The sequence below is a fragment of the Crinia signifera genome, chromosome 8 (assembly GCF_055691185.1).
Source record: "Crinia signifera chromosome 8, ASM5569118v1, whole genome shotgun sequence".
Classification (NCBI taxonomy): Eukaryota; Metazoa; Chordata; class Amphibia; order Anura; family Myobatrachidae; genus Crinia; species Crinia signifera.
In genome coordinates, this window is record NC_139224.1 from 132,477,533 (window position 1) to 132,500,801 (window position 23,269).

The 23,269-nt window shown below is 46.7% G+C and overlaps 2 protein-coding genes across 5 annotated transcripts in view; one reads left to right on the top strand and one right to left on the bottom strand.

The window, feature by feature from the left end:
• STX6 (syntaxin 6) overlaps nt 1–23,269 on the bottom strand; it is a 132,189-nt gene that overhangs the window by 38,240 nt on the left and 70,680 nt on the right. The window contains exon 8 of one of the 2 annotated variants that reach the window (XM_083157181.1): nt 15,474–15,571. The exons of the other annotated variant lie outside the window; for it this stretch is intronic. Within the exon in view, the coding sequence (XP_083013307.1) occupies nt 15,489–15,571 (83 nt within the window). The 3' untranslated portion in view covers nt 15,474–15,488. Of the gene's footprint in view, nt 1–15,473; nt 15,572–23,269 lie in introns of those variants that run through there. 2 annotated transcript variants of the gene reach the window in all.
• KIAA1614 (KIAA1614 ortholog) overlaps nt 17,334–23,269 on the top strand; it is a 28,574-nt gene continuing 22,638 nt past the window's right edge. For 2 of the 3 annotated variants that reach the window (XM_083157177.1, XM_083157179.1), the window contains exon 1: nt 17,335–17,617. The gene's annotated coding sequence lies outside the window, so the exon portion shown is untranslated. Of the gene's footprint in view, nt 17,618–23,075; nt 23,139–23,269 lie in introns of all 3 variants that reach the window. The other variant, XM_083157178.1, reaches the window with a different exon arrangement.

Below are 23,269 nucleotides of genomic sequence, written 5' to 3' on the forward strand. Positions count from 1 at the left end.
TACAGAAAGGCTTAGCACACTAGGGGCCAAATGTAATAGGGTGAGAGTTTCAGAAAGTGAGAGATTTTGGGAGAGATTTCCCATGTTTTTTAAAGCAGTAATCAATTACATGGCAAAATCAACCTGGTTTTGCAGTGTACTTGATTGCTGCTTTAAAAAACATGGGAAAACTCTCCCAAAATCTCTCACTTTCTGAAACTCTCACCCTATTACATTTGGCCCTAGAAGTGCAAGTGAAAGCTTCCATTTTTCAATTCAATTATTCTTGAATTAAGCAAGATATTCTTCTAAATAGTTAAAAAATAATTTATCTAGACACAAAACTATAGCAACTTAAGGTTTCAGCTTGGTTCTAGAGGTTCCAAAGGGGAGACCATTCACCTGCCGAAAAAGTGGGGGAAAAAATACAGGCACTGATCATTTAACTCATTTTGGAAATGGTAAGACTAATGTGAGGAAGAAAAATGTATGGTAGGTGTAAATGTGAAGGGTTGCCAATTTTATCTGACATGGGAATTTATTTTTTTGCTCAAAAAGGTCCCCACTATAGAGAATTATAGATGTATGTTATAAAGTAAAAATATATCTCTAATATTGTTTCTACAGAAATATGATCATTTTTATTTTATTAGATATATTTCACCAATTACATCAATAGAATGATATAAATTAGTAATACACAAATTGTAAAAAGAGAACAATGAATATTAAATATTGCAAGTAAACTAGAATGCAAAAACTCATACAATCCTGCGCCGTTCAGAAATGGTGGTCTCTCTATAGGTCTCTCTATGTACTACACGAGCTGAAGTACCAGCTGTTGCCTGGGATTCAATCTTCAAGTTACATTATCAATGAGTTGGATGGAACGGTCAACATTTTAAAAATAGGGTACTTATGTATTATCTGGGTTCCCATGTTAAATGCACCCCATTTTTTCATACCCCTACTATCCAACTACGCATGGAGTTGATTTTATATAGTGTGGCGAGCGCAGCGAGCCACCGTGCCCGAAGCGTGGCGAGCCCCGCGAGGGGACGCGGTCTCATAAGAAAAACGGGAGCCCCGATATTACATAAGTACCAAAAATAGTTATCAGCTCAGCAGTTCTTCCAGCACACCCATGAAGTGCTGCGCAGTGGTGTTTTTGGGATGTCACCAGTAGCCCCAATCCCCAGCTTTTCTTTCTGTTACCTTTTCCTTCTGTTATCAATGTTGCTATTCCAAGGCTCTTGGGTACACTATAATTTTTTATTTGCAGGTGTCTACATGAGCATGTAGACCACGAAGTACTGCACCACATATCCACGCATGGCTCCACAGTTTCCAATCCATGTGGATGGGAAAAGCATGAGTTTTTTTGTTTTTTTTTTAAATCCTGAAAAACTCAAGTTGATCTATTACTTCTTGACCTTTTAGTGTCAATACATACATTGTCAGCTATCTGTATACAGTTCATTCAAGTTTCCATCCAAATACAAACAGTGGAGGGTTTAGAAAAGGCTCATTCTGTGAAATTCCTGCCCAGTGTATACCAAGGGAAGCTCTGACCTGGACGCCAACCTCCCCCCTAAAACCTGGCCAGCTGGACTACCTCACATTGGTTTCACCCCAATTGGTGCGTAAGTGCCCGAATGTCTAACTGGACAGACAAATAGACCAATTAAATTTACAGCATATATAAGATTTTAGTCGCCCCAAAGCTACAGTACTTTTGCTGATTACCTATTCATTACAACAACCCCTGGTAATTAAACAGCAGTAGATGAGGTTGGTGAGTGTAGATATATTATATCCATTATTTATTACATTGTGTATAATATAGTACCTAGATACACCACTTCATTTTGCAGAGAATATTTGCCCATTCACACCGATCCCTATACAAGTAGAATTTATCATTTATATTCCCTACCGCATGTGCACACATACACACTATGATTTATTTTTTTGTCAGGAGCCAATTCATTTACCAGTATGCTTTTTAGGGTGCGGTTGGAAACCCATTCATCCTCAGGGAGAATATACATAATCCAAATCATTAGGGAAGTGGTGGAAATCGAACCCAAGACCTAATTAATGTGCACTGAAAATCAGGACTCAAAATACATTGCACTTTTGAGCAGTATATTTGTCAAAAACTTTGATCCAAAAGAGGTAAAAGTGTCAGATAAAATGCATTTGGTGATTGCACTTACAGGTTTGGACACAGAGCGTACACACTCTTAGATTTAATCTATTATTCAAGTCAAAACGAACGGAAGTCAAACACTTTAGATTCGATCCCGATACACAGCCCCGTAGCATCGAAATCAAACAGAAAAATAGACTGCAGGCAAGACTATATAGCACAGATCTCTACTATATAGTCTAAATTGAATGAAATTAGATCGGGATTGAATAGAAAGTAAATTGCACCATGTGTACACCCCTTTAGAGGTGAAGGTTTTTTACCATTGTACTGAAATACAGTAGCATCTCTAAAGTAGATCCAGTATAGCAGAATTTCCTATTTGAAATCCATTTATCCGTGAATGGGTTTTTCTCATGCATTCCGATTCCTGCGCCTGTTCAGCAGTTACTTTCTAAGGCTTCGGATCCTGGCACAAAGATTCCATATTACTTGTCTGCCTTCCATACTGGCCAAAGCCCCAGGAACCCTCACTAAGGTCCTAGTGTCATGGATAGCGGAACTTAGGAAGTTTGACTTCAGGTAGTGGCAGTGGCTATAGCTGGATGACACCCATGGCGCTAGTAAGTTTTATTTATATAGCGCACTTTCTTCAACAGGACTCAAGGCACTTGGAATAGGCAATAAAATAACAAATGACCACAAGATACAAATTCATGGTGTAATAATGGCCATGCAAAAGAAGGGTATCCTTGTCAATGGAAATATGTTTCAAGATGCAGTGCCTGGAATACCATGTACAGGGTAAGTGTATAACCACTACAAGGAGTAGTCTCCTGGATCACAGCGTCCTGTGGCCAAGAAACTCCAGGACCTCTGGAATATGATGGCAACCACCAACTTGTACCAAGCGGTTTCAATAACCGGTAACTGAAGCAGTACATGCATTGCTGATCTAGAGGGATTGAGTGAGGTAGCTTTTGCATTCGCTTTGTTTTCTCTCCTGTGCATGGTTTAATAAAGCACAAAAAACAAGTAACAGCAGATTTTGGTCGGTGGTTCCGAAGTGCATTAGCGATGCTTCTGAAGAACCTGTAGCCTCTACTGCTTTTCCCAGATTTAATGTGCCATGCTCCAATCCTTCACTCTAATCTAGAGTAGCTTCTACATTTAATGGCTTGGAATTGGAACAGGGACTGCTCAGAGACCAAGGAGAATTGCATAGATAACTCCTAAAGCTTATTGCATAGTTCGGAGAAGGTGTGGTTTCAAATGTAATCCAGCTGAAGCTATTATTCCAAACATGCAAGATCTTCTTTCTACCAGTATGTGCTTTGCTTTCTGCACATTCACAGCACAAGTGTCAGAACGGAGTGTTTTTACAAGAACCAACTTTACAAGAATTTATCATTATTTTGTTAAAACCAGTGGGCGGAGGAAATGTTTGTCCCTCTATCACAGACATTTTCAACCGGTGTGCCGTGGCCAGCTGACAAGTGTGCCGCCATGCCTCGGGTCATGGCGACTCACCAGCAGAGTTTCACTTTGACACTGGGGTCGGGCGGCTCGGCATCATACTGGGCGTTGTGTGTGTGCTCGCGCGGCACTGAGTGCGCACGCAGCGCTGCCCTATGGAGGTGACGCCGGGAGGTGCCTGTGCGTAGCAGGCGCTGGCAACATCCTATGTCCCGGGGCATGCGCAGAATGCCTCCAGTGGGGACTGGTAATTCCTGTCAGAAGCCATCTGGCAAGTGCGCAATATTTCTGGAATATCTGAGGGGGCAGGTGAGTGCTTGTAATAACAAAGGAGGGGTATTAGTGTGTGTTATTTGTAAGGGGGAGCTGATGCTTGGAATATCTGAGGGGCAGGTATGTGGAATAACTAGGGGGGCAGGTGTGTTGAATAACTAGGGGGGGGCAGGTGTGTGGAATTACTATGAGGGATACATGTGTGTATAATTACGCTATGGGGGCAGGTATGTGCAATTACAATGAGGACATGTGTCTTATACAGTGTGTCTTATATTTGATTAAAAACTGTTGGTGTGCCTTGGCAATTTTGAAGTCTTGTCCGGTGTGCCGCGACCTGAAAAAGGTTTAAAATCACTGATCTATCAGGACATTTATGGCTCCTTGGGGAACTGAAATTGGTACTAAAAGCAGTGATGGCTGCACAGTTCCATCCAATGCTGGAAGTAACTCTAAGATGGATGACATTTTAAAGTAGTTTTGGCAAAGTTAAAGTTGCAATTACTTCTACCAGAAGGGCTGGCGAGTGTTGGGTTCTGTGGTGCAAATATTTTTAAATATGTATCAAGATAATGTGCACCTGCCAGCTGATGCGGTGCTCTTACCAAAGGCTGCATGGTATCATACTAAGGAGGTTGTGTTATTGCTGCTGCTGAATGTGTAGATGAAGTAGAATTTGACGAATCTAGTGACAAGAAATCGCTTTACATTTTACCAGAACAGAAGGTCTTATGCGTCCAGCTTCCAATCGGTAGCATAGGCAAGGGTTTGTAAGGCCTCCTCATGGCCAACCGGGTTATAAACACAATAAGAACATAAAATTGGATTTGTAGCTATGTTTGATTTAAGTAAAAATAAAATAAAACCCTGTGTGATAAAACAAATATATATTCCTTTAGTGGACACAAATACGCCCAAACATCATCTACCCTTATTTATGACTAAATGCGTCTGCTTGCGTGCCAGTCTTAAATGCAGTTGCATGGAGATGCCTTCACTCTGTGGCCTCCATTTGTATGCACAAATACCCATTGCCCAATCCTAAGGAGGCAGGAGTACCAAATCTGCTTATGAATTTAGAGGTACACATTCACAGTACCAACCATCAGTCTTGTGCCCAACTCATCCTGACCCCAAATATTTCTTATTTAAATTTATGTAGCATTTTAGAGTTATGTTTTGGTGTCCTCTCCCCCTCTCAACTTGAACTCAGAATATGCATTTGGTACTTATATGTTAGTTGGGCGCCCGCTTTATATGCATATAGTTGTGATGTATGTCTATAAATTACTGTAACTATGGTTACGGTAACTAAGTTAGGAGCAGAGAAGGGAAAGGGGGGACATGATAGAAATCTTCAAATATATCAAGGGTTTTAACATAGTACAGGAGGGAAATTTTCTTCAAAGGAAAAGATGTAATAGAACACGAGGACGTGCACTGAAACTGGAGGGAGGTAGGTTCAGGGGAAATGTTAGAAAGAATTACTTCACAGAAAGGGTAGTGGATACGTGGAATAGCCTCCCATCAGAGGTGGTAGAGGCTAAGACAGTAGAACAATTTAAACATGCTTGGGATAGGCATATGAATATCCTTACAAAGAAATAAGGATTAAAAAGGGGCAGACTAGATGGGCCAAATGGTTCTTATCTGCTGTCAAATTCTATGTTTCTATGTATCCTGAAGCATGGCGGAAAACATCCTCCTGACCTTTTCATATCCCCACTATCCACGTTTGCGTGGAGTTGATTTTATATAGTGTGGCCAGCCACCGAGCCCGAAGCGTTGCGAGCCCCGCTAGGGGATGTGGATTACTTTTACATGTTTTCCGCGTCCCCTCGCGGGGCTTGCCACGCTTCGGGCTCGCTGTGCTCGCCACACTATATAAAATCGTCTCCACGCCGACGTGGATAGTGGGGGTATGAAAAAGTAAGGAGGACGCGTTCCGCCGCCGCTCGCCACACTTCAGGGTGGCGTGGATAGTGGGGCAACGCTGCGCTTGCAGCGCTATGCAGTGGTGTGGATACTGGGGGGGGGTTACTATGGGGTGGTGTGGATAATGGGGGGGTACCTACAATTGTCACTCGCATCGCATTGCATTGTGAGGTGCGATGTGATAATGCCTTAAAAAATAAAGGGAATCAATTATTTAGTAATATCGCATCACACGTAAAAGTGTACATGCGATGCGATGCGATTTTCTTACATAGAATAGCCCACTAAGCAAACAGCAAATAGCTTAGTGGGCGCCCAACTAACATATAAGTACCGTGCATTTATATATTTAGCCCTTAAACCCCAAATAGTGGTTCTACCATGGTTAGACCAAGGGCCTTACAGGGGCTGTTCGATACGCTGAATGTATGGTGGAAATACTGTGTGTTGTGGCATCTTTGAGATTGGTTTCCAGTACACCAATGCCCCAAATACACTCTAACTAGCAGTCAGTGCTCCATTCGGAAATAATGTTTTTTTAACCCACCTACCACTGTAACAGGTGGAGGTACTCTTTACCTAGAACGGCGCCCACGATTGAAATCGCGGGCATCGCGGGTAAAATCGCGGGCATCGCGGGTAAATCGCGGGTAAATCGCGGGTACATCAAAATCGGGTACCCGCGATTACCGCGATTTTCCCATAGAGAACAATGTTAAAAAGCCTGATTGACCGCGATTTTAGCGTTAAATGCCTCAATGCCCGCGATTTTCCCATAGGAATCAATGTTAAATGGGCTACAGAGCCCAAATAGCCCCAATTAACCCTTAAATGTCCCCCCAAATTTTTAACGCCACCCCACGATCAACGCCAACCCGAAGCGTGGCGAGCGCAGCGGTACGCGTCCTACGACCTTTTCATGCCCTACTATCCACGTCGGCGTGGAGTTGAGAATAGAATAGTGTGGCGAGCGCAGCGAGCCACCGAGCCCGAAGCGTGGCGAGCGCAGCGAGCCCCGCGAGGGGACGCGGATACCTTCACAGGTAAGCGCGTCCCCTCGCGGGCTTCACAGGTGTCCGCGTGGCCACGGACACCTGTGAAGCCCGCGAGGGGACGCGCTTACCTGTGAAGGTATCCGCGTCCCCTCGCGGGGCTCGCTGCGCTCGCCACGCTTCGGGCTCGGTGGCTCGCTGCGCTCGCCACACTATTCTATTCTCAACTCCACGCCGACGTGGATAGTAGGGCATGAAAAGGTCGTAGGACGCGTACCGCCGCCCCTCGCGGGCTCGCTGCGCTCGCCACGCTTCGGGTTGGCGTGGATCGTGGGGTGGCGTACAAAAATTGGGGGGACATTTAAGGGTTAATGGGCTCTGTGGCCCATTTTACATTGATTTCTATGGGCAAATCGGGTGGATTGAGGCATTTAACAATAAAATCGGGTCCATCGCGGCTTTTAACATTGCTTCCTATGGGAAATCGGGAGCATCGCGTCGCGGGCATCGCGGGTACATTTATGGCCGGCCGCGACGCGACCGACGCGATTTTTCAGGTTTAACATGGTTTTCAATGGGAAAATCGCGGGCATCGCGTCGGTCGCGTCGCGGGCAGGCATAAATGTACCCGCGATGCCCGCGACGGGCGCCGTTCTAGGTAAAGAGTACCCAGGTGGATCTATTTGCCCAACAAACAAATAGTGGCCACTGGCGCTCTCTCTTCACCAGATCATGTAGCGCTGGATTTCAGCCTTTTCCATTTCATGTCATTTCCTGACTCAAATGCTCTGTACATTGTTCTAATCCTGGCCATTTCTTTTTATTGGGATTATGAAATCAATCAGTAATATTAAAAGCTGCATTAAGCCAGGAGGCACATAACAGATGCCAGGACTGTGCTGTGTACTGTAGGTTCGACACATCTGGGTGTGCTTCGTGCCTCGCCAATGCTGCCCCGTCCTGTCAATCTGCTGATGCCAGCAGGGGGTAAGTATATTCATGCTAGTAGGGGTTGGCGACATTTGTGTACTCTGACTGCTATTCCCTACAAGTGGACAGAGCAGTAAATGGTAAGGGAGCGACTCTGGTTTCTAAATATAATTGCAAAGTCTCCCAGTTTCTCGGCATAGATATAGAGGGAAGCTGCAGAAGTGGGTGTTGTATCATTTATAGAAATGTTCATGTCACTTTCCCATTTCCCAGAGCCCCCTTACATGACTGGAATATAGCATTTTCAGGGAATATTAATACCAAGTAAACACTGCATCTGCAGATGTTGTACAGGCCTCTCCACCTGCTGGGAAGTCTGTGTCTATCATACGTGAAGAGTGTGTTGTTCATGACCGTATGTGAATGGACTGCAGGCTTCTAAACCATATTGATTTGTAGAATGGAAAACGCATAATGTGGTAGTTTAATCTGACATTTGTATGTGATTTGTTTTTCTATGTTGGTTTATTACAAAACAATGTGTTCTGCAAACCAGTATGTAATCGCATACATTAACGTCCAGTATCCGGGTCAGTACTTGGCCCTCGCTCAGAATGGAGATTGACTTTCAGCAATGGCAAGCTAATAAGGGATGTCACATTTTACTAATAGTGAGACAGCAAGCACAGAGGAACAGGCAGAGGTATAGCAGTATGTCACATTCTACTAATAGTGAGACAGGAAACACAGAGGAACAGGTAGAGCTATAGAGGAACAGGCAGAGGTGTATAGCAGGATTGCCGACCCTCCCGAAATTTCCGGGAGTCTCTCGAAAATCGGGGCTCCCTCCCGGCCCCCCGGAAGGGTGGGCAACCCTCCCGGATTCAGGGGGGACCCCCGCTGTCCCCCGGATCGCGGTATTAAAATGCCACAATCCTCCGGTCTCAGAGGAGGGGGCGGACCTAAAATGACACAATCGCGTCATTTTAGCCCCGCCCCCTCCACGGAGATCACTGAATTAGCTGGTTTACCAGCATGGGGGCAGGGCTTAGTGATGTCACGCTTAAGCCCCGTCCCCTGAGCGGCTACTGAATCTCTCCTCTCCGGGCTTCTCCCGGAGAGGAGAATGAGAAAGTCGGCAACCCTGAGGTATAGCAGTATGTCACATTCTACTAATAGTGAGACAGCAAGCACAGAGGAACAGGCAGATGTATAGCAGTATGACACAGTCTCCTAATAGTGTGTGACAGCAAGCACAGAGAAACAGACAGAGGTATAGCAGTATGGCACAGTCTACTCATAGTGTGAGACAGCAAGCACAGAGGACAGGCAGAGGTATAGCAGTATGTCACTGTCTACTAATAATGTGTGACAGCAAGCATAGAGGAACAGGCAGAGGTATAGCAGTATGGCACAGTCTACTAATAGTGAGACAGCAAGCACAGAGGAACAGGCAGAGGTATAGCAGTACGTCACAGTCTCCTAATAGTGTGAGACAGCAAGCACAGAGGAACAGGCAGAGGTATAGCAGTATGCAGTGGCGGAACTATGGAGGGTGCAGGGGGTGCAATTGCTATGGGGCCCGAGGGCTCTGCAGGCACCCATTTATTCTATTTGAGCAATGCCGCACGGGTAGTGTCAGCGGCGCTGTCCCAGACACCCTTCCCTGTCAGCGGCGGGCAGTGCGTGATCCAGCCCCCCCTCCCCTATGATGGTGCCGGGGCTCGATGTCACTATTTTAGTGACCAGCCCCGGCATTAATCGTGCAGGACCCCTGGCGCTGTCCCTGACAGGACACCCTTCCCTGTCAGCGGCACTGTGTGTGACTGACTGTGAAGGGACGGAGGGAGAAGTGGTGATCCAGCCCCCTCCCCTCTGACCTATTTAGTGACTAGCCCCGGCTGAATCATGCAGGTGCCTGCGCTGTGCGCCGCGGTAGACATGGGAGGGAGCTGCGCTGCCTGATATATGAGCTCAGCTGGGAAACAGCATGCCTCCACAGCGGAAACCCGGTGCAGAACTGCAGACGAATGAAAGACCCGGCGCCGACAGGGAGACCTTCCCTCAATGCTGGAGGTAAACTTCAGCACTTATTTTTAAGGGTGAGGTCGTAGATGGGGACTTGGGAGGGGGGAGGGGGGGTGTCTAACCTCTCTCATGTTTCTGTCTCTCTCTCTCCTGCTCTGTCTACCCCCCCCCCTCCTGTCCTTTATCTTTCTTTCCCCCCCCCCCTCCTGTCCTTTATCTTTCTTTATATCCTGCACTCTCTCTCTCCTCTGGTCTAATCTCTCTCTCCCCTGCACTCTCCCCCATTTTGTTCTATCTGTTACTCTATTTCTCTGCTGCACTTTCTACCCCCACCTCTCACTCCCTCTCCATCTAATCTCTCTCTTCTCTTTCTTCCTCTCCTCTGTTCTCCCCTGTGCCTCACATCCATCTAGATTCTAAACGCTCTCCCTCCCTAACCACCCCTCTCTCTCCGCGATACCCTCTTTGGCTCTTAAATCCTTTTCTCTTCTGCCACCCCGAGGGGCATTTTAGTGACAGTTGGGGGGCCCCTTTCAGGATTTTGCTATGGGGCCCAGAAGATGATAGTTACGCCCCTGGCAGTATGTTACTGTCTCCTAATAGTGTGTGACAGCAAGCACAGAGGAACAGGCAGAGGTATAGCAGTATGTCACTGTCTCCTAATAGTGTGTGACAACAAGCACAGAGGAACAGGTAGAGCTATAGAGGAACAGGTAGAGGTATAGCAGTACATCACAGTCTACTAATAGTGTGAGACAGCAAGCACAGAGGAACAGGTAGAAGTATAGCAGTACGTCACAGTCTCCTAATAGTGTGTGACAGCAAGCATAGAGGTACAGGCAGAGCTATAGCAGTATGGCACAGTCTCCTAATAGTGGGCCTTATTTTGGTTCATTCTTTCTGACAAAATCCTTCTTAGATGGGCAAAACCATGTGCACTGCAGGTGGGGCAGGTGTTACTTGTGCAGAGAGAATTAGATTTGGGTGGGGTTTTACTTCAAAGTGAGATCTATATTGCAGTGTAAAAATAAAGCAGTCAGTATTTTCCCTGCACAGAAACAAAATTACTCACACAAATCTAATTCTCTCTGCACATGTTACATCTGCCCCCCCTGCAGTGCACATGGTTTTGTCCATCTAAGAAGGATTTTGTCAGAAAGAATGAACCAAAATAAGGCCCAGTGTGAGACAGGAATCACAGAGGAACAGGCAGAGGTATAGCAGTGGGATGCAGTTAAAATCCCGGCGGTCGGGATCCCGGCATTCAGAATCCCGACCGCCGAAATCCCGACACATTCTCCCTCCGTGGGTGTCCACGACACCCCTGGAGGGAGAATAAATTAGTGTGCCGAGCCCGCAAGGGGGGGCGATCCACGTCCCCCCCCCTTGTCGGGATTTTGGCTGTCGGGATTCCGGCGTCAGGATTCTGAACGCCGGGATCCTGACCGCCGGGATTCAGTACTGAATCCATAGCAGTATGTCACAGTCTACTAATAGTGAGACAGCAAGCACAGAGGAACAGGCAGAGGTATAGCAGTATTCACAGTCTACTAATAGTGAGACAGCAAGCACAGAGGAACAGGCGGAGGTATAGCAGTATGTCACAGTCTCCTAATAGTGTGAGACAGGAAGCGCAGAGGTATAGCAGTATGTCAGTCTACTAATAGTGTGAGACAACCGGCAAAAAGGAACAGACAGGTATAGCAGTACGTTAGTCTACTAATAGTGTGTGACAGCAAGTACAGAGGAACAGGCAGAGCTATAGAGTATAGAGGAACAGGCAGAGGTATAGCAGTATGTCACAGTCTCCTAATAGTGTAAGATAGCAAGCACAGAGGAACAGGCAGAGGTATAGCAGTACGTCAGTCTCCTAATAGTGTGAGAAAGCAAGCACAGAGGAACAGGCAGAGGTATAGCAGTACATCACAGTCTACTAATAGTGTGTGACAGCAAGCACAGAGGAACAGGTAGAACTATAGAGGAACAGGCAGAGGTATAGCAGTATGTCACGGTCTCCTAATAGTGTGAGACAGCAAGCACAAAGGAACAGGCAGAGGTATAGCAGTACGTCACGGTCTCCTAATAGTGTGAGACAGCAAGCACAAAGGAACAGGCAGAGGTACAGCAGTACGTCAGTCTACTAATAATGTAAGATAGCAAGCACAGAAGAACAGGCAGAGCTATAGAAATAGAGACCGGTATAGCAGTACGTTACAGTCTCCTAATAGTGTGTGACAGAAAGCACAGAGGAACAGGTAGATGTATAGCAATACGTCACAGTCTACTAATAGTGTGAGACAGCAAGCACAGAGGAACAGGCAGAGCTATAGAGGAACAGGCAGAGGTATAGCAGTATGTCACAGTCTACTAATAGTGTGTGACAGCAAGCACAGCGGAACAGGCAGAGCTATAGAGGAACAGGCAGAGGTATAGCAGTATGTCACAGTCTAGTGTGAGACAGCAAGCACAGAGGAACAGGTAGAAGTATAGCAGTACATCACAGTCTACTAATAGTGTGTGACAGCAAGCACAGAGGAACAGGCAGTGGTATAGCAGTACATCAGTCTACTAATAGTGTGTGACAGCAAGCACAGAGGAACAGGTAGAGCTATAGAGGAACAGGCAGCTGTATAGCAGTACATCAGTCTACTAATAGTGTGAGACAGCAAGCACAGAGGAACAGGTAGATGTATAGCAGTACATCACAGTCTACTACTAGTGTGTGACAGCAAGCACAGAGGAACAGGCAGAGCTATAGAGGAACCAATGGCGTAACTTCACATACTGCGCCCCCCCCCCCCCCCCCGCCAAAGGTTTCTGGTGCCCGCCACCCACAACATATATACTTACATACTCTGGAGTCCGGCTGTCCGCAATACGGGTGGGAGACGGGATGTCATCGGTGCGGTTGTGAGCTGGGATGCCTATCAGCGCTGCGATTCTCATATCATCAAAATGAAGCCAGGACGGCTCCTGTCCTGGCTTCATTCTGATGATATGAAGAACAGACCATCACAAAATCTCCGCCCCCATACAGCAGACCGTTTCAGAGAACTGTGTGCTATATGTGGGCGGACAATTTATGACGGTCCGTTCTTCATATAATCAGAATGAAGCCGGGAGTGGAGCCGGGACCACTGCAGCGCTAACAGGCATCCCAGCTCCCGCCCGCACAGCTATTACAATAGCACCACAGCCCACCGGCGCCCGCACTTACACTGCGCCTTCCCACGACCGCGGGGGCTGCGCTGCTATTGTTACGCCACTGAGAGGAAAAGGCAGAGGTATAGCAGTGATGTTTTATATATTTTAGGTGGCCTCCTATATAACATTATTATTTCTAATTTTTTACAATAAATAATGGATTTATATACAAAACTGTATGCATGTGTGTATGTGTAACTTCATCCATGGTGCTATAATATTTATTGGCACAGATTCTCCATTCCTCTGGATAAATTCTTAATTTGTTGGAAGCCAATTAGCCTACCAGTACAATTTTGGATTGTGGAAGGAAACCGGAGTACCCGGAGGAAACCCACACAAGCATGGGGAGAATATACAAATTTAGCACAGTTAGGGCCATGGTGGGAATCCAACCCATGACCCCAGTGCTGTGCGGCAGTAATGCTAACCATTACACCATCCCTGATGCCCAAAGTAAATATTGCACCTCACCAACAATTGTACAAGATTAAAAAACAGATTTACCATTCAATGTTTTGAATATTTCAGTGTTTTGAGTCCCGTGCCTCCTGTGAGGGACCAGAGATGAGGCCATGTGCAGGTCAGAGATAGGTGAAAGTGGTTGAGATGAGATTGGGTATGTACGCAGCTGCACTGGAGGTAGCAGTGAGTTATGTACACTGGATGCTGGAGGAAAGGTGGAGCCAGTGTAGAGATAATGGTGGACGCTCTGCAAAGAGCTCACATTACTGAGGAATGCAAGTTTAATCAATCACCCCGACAGCGCTCTCTAGCTGTTACCCCTGTTGCAATGTAAAATCTGGATATAACCGCTCGGCCTCTGTAATAAAAGTCTGTTTATTGCTTACTAGGGACTGTAAGATTACAAGGTTTGCCAAGTTTTGACACCCTCCCCTCCAAACATTTTTTGAAACAATGCCGGGAACCAAAACTGAGCTGTAATCCCTGTAAGGGGGATGTCATGCTGCTCATTTATAACCTATTAAGCCTCTAGTCACAGACCATAAACCGTAAAGGTATTACTGGGACTATCTTCTATATTGGTCTGTAAATCTGTATGTCCCTACCTCTTTAGGATCCTACTTATAGAGTGACACACATAGAAATGGTCAGAAGAAGCCACATAGCAATGCCCACGATGAGCGCTTACATTTAGTAGGTGATAATTCCTGTGTGCATTTATACGTAGACATACCTCTCAACATCTAAAGAACGGGAATCAGGAAATTGTGGGGGTGTGGCCTATATTCGCAATGCTCCTGCTAGGCCATGCCCATTTTCGCCACTGTGGGGGCCAAGCTGCTGACCTGGAATGCAGCCCCACTGTCTCCAGGAATAGATGCTTTGCGGACAGTGTACTGCAGGGCAAGGGGGACTCCTCCCCCCTGGGACTTTGCTGGCCCCAGGTGGGACTGTCCGGCGAAAATCAGGACAGTTAAGAGGTATGGGTAGATGGGTCACAGGTCCTAATTTGGCATGGATCAGATCATTTCCAATGGAAAGCTGCTGCCCAGACAGACAGAAGAGCTTCCCCTTGCGGCATTGCTAATGCGTCACAAATAGCCACCCATTCACAAAAACCAAACCATCTTTTTTTTTTCTTTTGTGCCAGTCTTCCGCTACTGTGCTCAAAACCAGGCTGTACGTGGTCATTGCTGACCTCAGAGACCCACCCAAAAACTACCTGGGCACACCATGTTTTTACCCCTAAATGCTGGCTTCCTGTCAATCAGTGTCTAGTCCAGGGGTTCACAAACTTTTTTGAATCACGGCACCCTAGCGCATCAAAATATTTTCAAGGCACCCCTAGGCCAAATGCTTCTTATCGAGAAATTCAGGAAAAAAAATAATAAATTAAGAGCATTGTGTGTATATGTCACAGTTATCTGGTGAGGGACAGGATTTGCTTCTGTTTGTCCACGTATATTATGATTGGCAGCCACAAGCACTGGTTTTGCCTGTTACACTGACCATAAATAATATGAATTGATCCTGGTCCACCAACCCAAGGCACCCCAGGGTGCCTAGGCACACAGTTTGGGAACCACTAGTCTAGTCGCTATTTGCAGACATTGAAGCGTATCGCGAAAGCTCACACTCCATAACTGAACAGATTGCAAATCTTTGGGTCTATTTCTGCATGGATCCCTAATCAGTTAGGACTGAAGCTCTTGATATTTGGGTTTTAGTATCACTTATTGTTAATATTTAACTTGCTTTAGTAATTAGACTAATGCGGCAGGGTAGTTACTAGATATATTTGGTCTGAGCATGATGATCACGTACCACATGCGCTGCAGATATAGGAGTGCCAAGTGTAGTGGATCAATGCCTATTGTGGCTAATTCTAGGTTCCTTGGGTGGGAACTGTCCAGTCCCCCACTGCAACAGGAACCAATGTTTTTTTGTCTCCAACTATTTAGTATTCAATTAAATTGTCATATATTCAGTCCAATGTTTCGGTTTAAAAACATGTTCTTGAAAAAGTTAGAAAAATGTTTGATATGGATCCCAAATTAGTGTAGGGTCTGGCCAGGCCCTCTTCGCTTGCTATGCTTTAGCCATGGTGCTGAGTGTAGCGGTTCCTTTCCCAATCCACCTGGATGTTAAATTACAGAAAATTAAAAGAAAAGTTAACCTTTTTTATGGTGACCTTTTGTCAATGTTGACCATTTATTATGATTATTATTATTATTATTTATATGGTGCCACAAAGGTTCTGCAGCTCCTAACAATACATAAATCATACCTCCCAACTTTTTCAATTGAAGAATAGGGACACTGGTGCGGCCGAAAAGGGGTGTGGTGTATGCAAATGAGACCATGCCTCCATTTAGGCCGCTGAATAGACGCTGTGCGCATGCGCACAGCGTCGATTCTGTCAGATTGGGGGGGGGGGACTCCCAACTGCCCCTCCGCAGCAGGACACTGCCGGCCGCGGGAGGGACGCGGGAACGTCCCCAAAAACTGGCAGGTTCCCGCGTTTAGCGGGACAGTTGGGAGGTATGCATAAATGAGAAAAATAAACAGATAACGAATTAGAGTACAATACAATTTAGCCTAGGACAAGTATATATGTATATGTGCATCAGGGGACAGGACACTGAAGCAATTATCAGGGTGTTAGAGATGTATATATTATGCTAAGAAAATCACATGAGAGAGGGCCCTGCTTGTGAGAGCTTACATCTAAAGGGGAGGGTTAGACAGACAGGGGGTGACAGGGGTAATTGCATAACTATACTTTGTCAATGTAATCCTTCTGCATACCAATCAGATACCACAGCACTTTGGGCCTTATTCTAGTTCACTCTTTCTGACAAAATCCTTCTAAGATGGACAATACCATGTGCACTGCAGGTGGGGCAGATGTAACTTGTGTAGAGATAATTAGATTTGGGTGGGGTTTTACTTCAAAGTGAGATATATATTGCAGTGTACCATACCTCCCAACTTTGGCTGAGACGGAGGCGGGACGTAGTTGCTGCGCGCCGTAGATGCGCCGGAAATTTTGGGGGCGTGGCCTAATTTCGGGGGCGTGGCCTATACTCGCAGATCTCCCACGAGGCCACACCCCCATTTTGACGCTATGGGGGCATGACCCAGAGGCTCTGTGAGCCTCTAGCCATGCCCCCAGCCCCCTGGCTGCGGGAATAGACGCTGTGCGCATGCGCACAGCGTTTATTCCCCACTGCTTAGCAGCTGACAGGGGGGACTACCAACAGCCCCCCCTCACCACGGGACACTGCCGGCCGCGGGAGGGACAGCAGGACAGGCCCTGATAATCGGGACTGTCCCGCTGAAATCGGGACTGTTGGGAGGTATGGTGTACAAATAATGCAGCCAGTATTTACCCTGCACATAAACAAAATAACTCACCCAAATCTAATTCTCTCTGCACATTTTACATCTGCCCCCCTGCAGTGCACATGTTTTTTTTCCATCTAAGGATTTTGTCAGAGTGAACTAGAATAAGGCCCTTTGGCACTATGCTTATATAAGCCCATTAATGCTGTACTGAGCCCAGCTGTCCTGTCTGTCTGTCCGTGTGTAATATATTATTTCCTGAGAGAGCCCACGGTTGCTCATCTTCCTCTAGTATTCCTTAGCTGATCCTGGGCTTTCCATGCTGGTCAGTCACTGCTCCTCCTCCTCCGCCCCCATCACTGTTACTGTGCCCATGTCACAGGATGAGCCCTGACTGTCACCACACACACTGAGAAATCAGCCCATGTAATAGCTGATAGCGGGTGTGCACTAAAGGCTGCTTACACAGTACTGCCTGAGAAGTAGGGGAGAGAGTCGGCAGCAGTGCAGGCAGGGGGAGGGATGGCAGAGAAGGAGAGAGGAGGGGTGAGATGAGGAGGAGTGGGGACAGGGGGGCTATGGAGTGACACACAGAGCCAGCAGCCCTGGAGGAAACTTCCTGTAACATCTGGCAGGCTGTGGGATGGGAAGGAGCAGCTGAAGTGCAGGACAAGCGGCTCCCTCACCTCCAGAGATGTGCCAGGACAGTCATGGCAGGAAGCTGTCTGCTGTGCTGGCCTTGCAGCCCCTGGTGTGACTGGGGCCCCTCTGGGTGCTAGAGAGCCAACAGTAACACATGGAGACAGAAGAGAGCCCCGGGGACACCGGACAAGTACCGGTAAGAGGATCTCTGATGCTACAGTTAACTCTTTCCCTGCAGGGGGGGTCAGCCCAAAGGCAGGATAATAAGGCTTAGTAGATAGGTGCCATGACTATTGCTATATAATATAAAATGTGTATAGAAACCGCTGGATAACTCTGGCAGCACAGTTAGAAGTTCTGCAAAGTGTTAATGTTCTCATATTATTGCTCAGAGTGTCTGGGAAGTATCAGACCTGTTGGCACAGTGTTCCTTTGTATCAGGGGCTACACTGCACTATTTTTTTTAACCCTTTCAGTCCTGGCCATGACTAGCAAGGCCTCCAAGCCAATAACATAGTACAGAGCTGTTATTTTTTTTTCCGCTGCCGCCCACCTCCATAGTTTCAGAGCCTGTGGTTAATTTTTTCCTTATATAATTGCTTTCTCCTTGGGTAAACCTGCAGAATAAATTAGCTTCCTTCTATGGAAAGCTATGAAAGGCCAGCTCCAGTTAAAGTGCATGTACCCGCTTATACTGGCTGATGCATCGGGCTGCAGCCTACAATTCCTTAGCCAGGGTCTGGTCATCCCGGTAACATTTCTTGTGGATGAGCGGAATGGCCAGCTTGCCACTGGACCTGATACCGGTTCTCAAGGACGAGCTAGAATCTTGCCACCCAGACAATGGGCCGAATGCTTTAAGCCTTAAGTGATAAAGTGGAAAGTGATAAAGTACCAGCCAATCAGCCCCATAACTGTCATGTTACAGGATGTTTGAGAAATGACAGTTAGGAGCTGGCTGTTCATCACTCTTCACTTTATCACTGTTTAAGGCCAATGTGCAGTTCTGGAGTTAGTCATATTATTTGCTAAACCTATTCCATGCACCCACATCAGACCGGGCATATTAGCAATGGGCAGATGGGACTTCAACTCCAGGCCGCCACATAACAATGAGACATTGTCTTGGTGATAGTCAGTTGCCCACAAAGTATTAAGGGCCTAATTCACACCTGATGACTGGGCTGCGAGTGTACGCGTGAGGGAAATCCCACCCATGTGCACGGCTGCTAATGTAATCGCAGACGTGCACACGGGGAAATCTATTCGTATTCACTCACCAATGAAGGGATCCCCCTCCCGACGTGCTGCAGTGGATGTGGGGAGAAGGAGGCCGCTGCTGCTGACGTCTGACTCCCCTAACGGCTGGACGCTGTCTGAGTTTTCAGAAAATGCTGGCGTGCCGCCCACAAATGACCACCGGCTGTCAATCACCTTGTGTACGGACAGCGAAGGCTAGCCTTCGCTTGATCCGTTCGCACAGATGGCTCGCACAAGCGTGCTTGTCCGACAGGGGCGGATCCAGGAGAAAATGACAGGGGGGGCACCATGACAGGGGGGATGGGAGTGAGCGGTGTTAGTAGTGCCAGTGTGCATTCTCAGAGAGTGAAGCGAGATAGAGAGGAGGAGAGCAGAGAGAGAGGGAAGGAATGGGATTAGAAATAGGCCCTGAAATTTTAAGTCCATAGGCCCACTGTGGAGTGAAAAGTGAAGGATGCGGTGGTGTGCGCGCTGATTTTTTTTAAAAGGGGGCGTGGTCATTCCAAAGGGGGCGTGTCCTTGAGTGTAGTGTACCACACCATATACCACTTTTACACATTATGCAACAAAATAGTGGATCCTATTATACTTGCCGCTTACACATGATGCCAAAAAGAATGAGACAAAATTTCCATAATGCCACATGGATTAAGCCATAGTATAGATAATGATGTATAAATAGGGACATTGCGTGCCAAAAATGTACACAGTAATGCCCATTACACATAATGTCACACACCGTAATACCAATTAAATATAATGTCACACACTGTAATGGCCATTACACATAATGCCAACAAAGTAATGCCCATAAAACACAATGCCATACGTTGTGATGCCCATTAAACATAATGCCAATACCAAAATGCCCATTAAACATAATAATGCCTATTACATATTATACCATTTAATTGCTGCTTACCTACATACTTATTGTCAGAGGAATATCACTTGTTGCCAGGGGTTACATGCTTCTTGCCAGGGGTTTTATTCTTGTTGCCATGCCATGGTATTGATATATTTTTTTTGCCAGGGTGCATGCTTGTGAAGGGTTCCATTTAAATAGCCCGCCAGCGCTACCCAAATCCACACTTCCAGGTAGCGCTGGCCGCACTCTTCTGTTCTGACAAACACTAGAGGTATAGCAGTACCACTAGTGTCTGTCTCCTATAAGGCGGCGGCAGTGGTGTAGCTAGGTGCCACGGTGCCCGGAGCAAGGGCATGTTTCGCGCCCCCCCTCCCTCTCAATTTGTAGTAGGTGAGGCTCCTGCTCAGTTTAAAGTGGGCATGGACCAACATTATACCACACACCGTAATGCCCATTGCACATTTTAGTGAACTTTGTAATTCCAATTACATATAAGCCCACACATGATGTCCATTACATACTATATAACACACCGCAATGCCCATGACATACTATATAACACTGTAATCCCCATAACATACTATATAACACACCGTAATGCCCATGACATACTATATAACACACCGTAATGCCCATTACATACTATATAACACACCGTAATGCCCATGACATACTATATAACACCGTAATCCCCATAACATACTATATAACACACCGTAATGCCCATGACATACTATATAACACACCGTAATGCCCATTACATACTATATATCACACCATAATGCCCATTACATACTATATAACACACCATAATGCCCATTACACATTTGACACATAAGTGCCACTTACCTTCATGCTCGATGCCAAGGGGCTTCATGCTCGATGCCAAGGGGCTTCATGCTCGACTGAATCTGCTTTGGTGCAGCAGGGTGGGAGGGTGCTTGCAGCAGGGTGGGTGCAGTAGGGTGGGAGGGTTGTGTGTGCACCCCCCCGCCTGTGCTGACAGCCAGTCAGCCATCCCCCGCCCCGCTCGCGTCTTCCCGCTCCTCCGCTGTGCCCGCTCCCCCGCTCCACAGTGTGCCCGGCCGGGAGAGAAATGTGCTCCTATCCTATGTAAAATTCATATCTCCCGCTGGACCGCTAGCCAATAGGCACTCGCGGTCCAGCAGCCGCCAGTTGATTGGCTGCTGGACTGCAAGCGCCAATTGGCTAGCGGTCCAGCAGGAGAAGTGAATTTTATACAGTAGCACATCTCTCTCCTGGCCGGGCACAGCGGTTGAGCGGGCACAGCGGGGGAGCGGGCAGCAGAAAAAAAAAGACTGAAATGACAGGGGGAACGTGCCCGGGTGCTCCCCCCCCCCCTGAATCCGCCAGTGTTGTCCGATAATCAATCAGGCTGTGAATTTGCAGCCCTGCAAGTGGGTCTGAATTGGGCCTGAAGTGTGTTTCTGATTTCCTCACACAATAGTGCAAGTTTACTATTTTTCTGTCTTTCGGGACATATTGTGGATGATCGTGTAGGGGGTGTACACAGGCAGCCCTGGTCCCTTCTCCAGAAAGGCTCACAGCAGGCCACAAGTCCACATGGACACCAGTCCGGCCCTGGCTGCAGATATATAAATCCGTGCCGATAATGTTATGCATTACACCCAGTGCAACTACAGAAACTGGGTCCTCATTCCTGGATTACCAGCAAGTATCTGTCAACATTCCTGGTTGGCCTGGACAAATACAGCACAATACTTCCGATCTGTTCAAACCAACACCTAGATGGGGACTGTTTGTAGTTACTCTCACACTGGCGACACCAAGGGCCTTATTCTGGTTGGAGCGGCCGGGCCGTACGCGCACGTCCCGGGGTTTTTAATGATCTGCGCATGCGTACATTCGCTAATGCGCAGGCGCGAACACTCCACAACGCTTACGGACGGGTTTCTACGTGCGAAAAAACCTGTACGCGAGTGTACGGGCATTGGGGGCGGCATAGGGGCGTGATGAGGGGTGCGGCCGAAATAATGAGGGAAAATGGGCGTAAATATGGGCGTACACGGGGGTGTGCACCAAAAATGAGCGGTGCTACTACCGCACGATCGACTAAAGCACCGTTCATTTCGGACACAAAACAGGCGGCCGCCAACCGCCATCTCAAACCACCCCTACAGATACCGCATGCCAGCGTGCGCCTGGGTTAGCTAATTTACGCGGATTACTACCAAACACATACACCTGAATGTAATAAGCAATGCTGCAGTCTATTAAGTCCAAACCATGATTTCACTACCTGCAAGCCACACACATCACTCTAACACATTGGAAGGTTATCTTTCTATACTTCTCTACATTTAAAGGTTTGTTTAAATTAAGGTAAGAATCTTTGTAAGACCTGCTTATATATGCTAAGGTAGGTATTTGTTAAACAGTTATACACATTCACTACGTGCTTTCATAGACTTTACACAGTAGCACACTCAATCGACACAAGTCGACATGTGTCGACGTGTTCACTCTAATACAAACATAGGTTTTGTATTTATGATACAATAACATAAACCACATCTAACACCTACAAAGGATGTTTCAGCAATGTTTTAATCCCATGGCCACTATTTTGCACATTAATTAATTCAATCAATTAATTAATTTTCATAATTATAGTTGAAAGGCAACATTTGCAGGTCCATATATATGAAGGGTATGTCAGCGTACACGGACGTACGCTCACTCTCACGAGCGGTGACATAAGCTGACTTTTCTATTGAAAACAATAGGGACCCGTCCGTGCAAGCTGGCGTACGCTCAGATAGCCGCAAGAAGGCGGTGGGAAGACGGACGAGAGACGTCCGTAAACGGTGGTGTACGCTCAGTTGTACGCCAGTTGTCGGAGTGTAAGGGCTGGCCCGTCCGTGTACGTTGGCGTACGCTCATTAGTACGCCACTCCCCTTCTACGTTGTTTATGCCCGTACGTATGCGGCAGAGTTGTGGGTGGACTTAACCCCAACGGCCGCGTACGGCTAGCGTACGTTAATTGCGAACGTACGCACGTTTGGCCGCTCCGATCAGAATAACCTCCCATGTGTCTCTGTTCACTGCCCTGCCAGTTCACCCTCGTATGTTGGATTCTGACAGGTCAGTCTTGGTACCTCATTTAACTGATCACAATTTATGAAGATTATATTATCATCCTATACTCCGCTAATGAGTCCTAGAAAGGATGAAACAGTCTGTGGGGGAAATTTACTAAGATGTGTATTCTACTTCACATGTGATGTTGCTATAGGCAACCAATCAGAATCTACTTATTTATTTAGCACCCTGTAGAGGATAGTAGACAGGATCTGATTGGTTGCCCGTAGCAACATCACATGTGATGTAGAATACACATCTTAGTAAATTTCCCCCTGTAGGTGAATATTCAGCGGAGGTCCATTCTGCTGAACAGGACTGGCTTATTTGGATAACACTTGTATAAACAGAGTAGAGCAGCTGATATCTTATTGTCCCTTTGTTTGTCCTTGGCATTGATAGGATTTTTCAAGCACAATTCCAAATACATCCAGTGGAAACGCTGTGACCTTTCATCGTTGCCAGGTCAGTGATATTAATGCGTCCATCCAATATGAAGCAGACAGCTTTCCCTCGGCTGAGCCCCCCGGGGGCCACAGAGCAGAGATGTCAGCCTGTTGCATAATTCAAGAATTATGTTATAGATTTTCAGACCT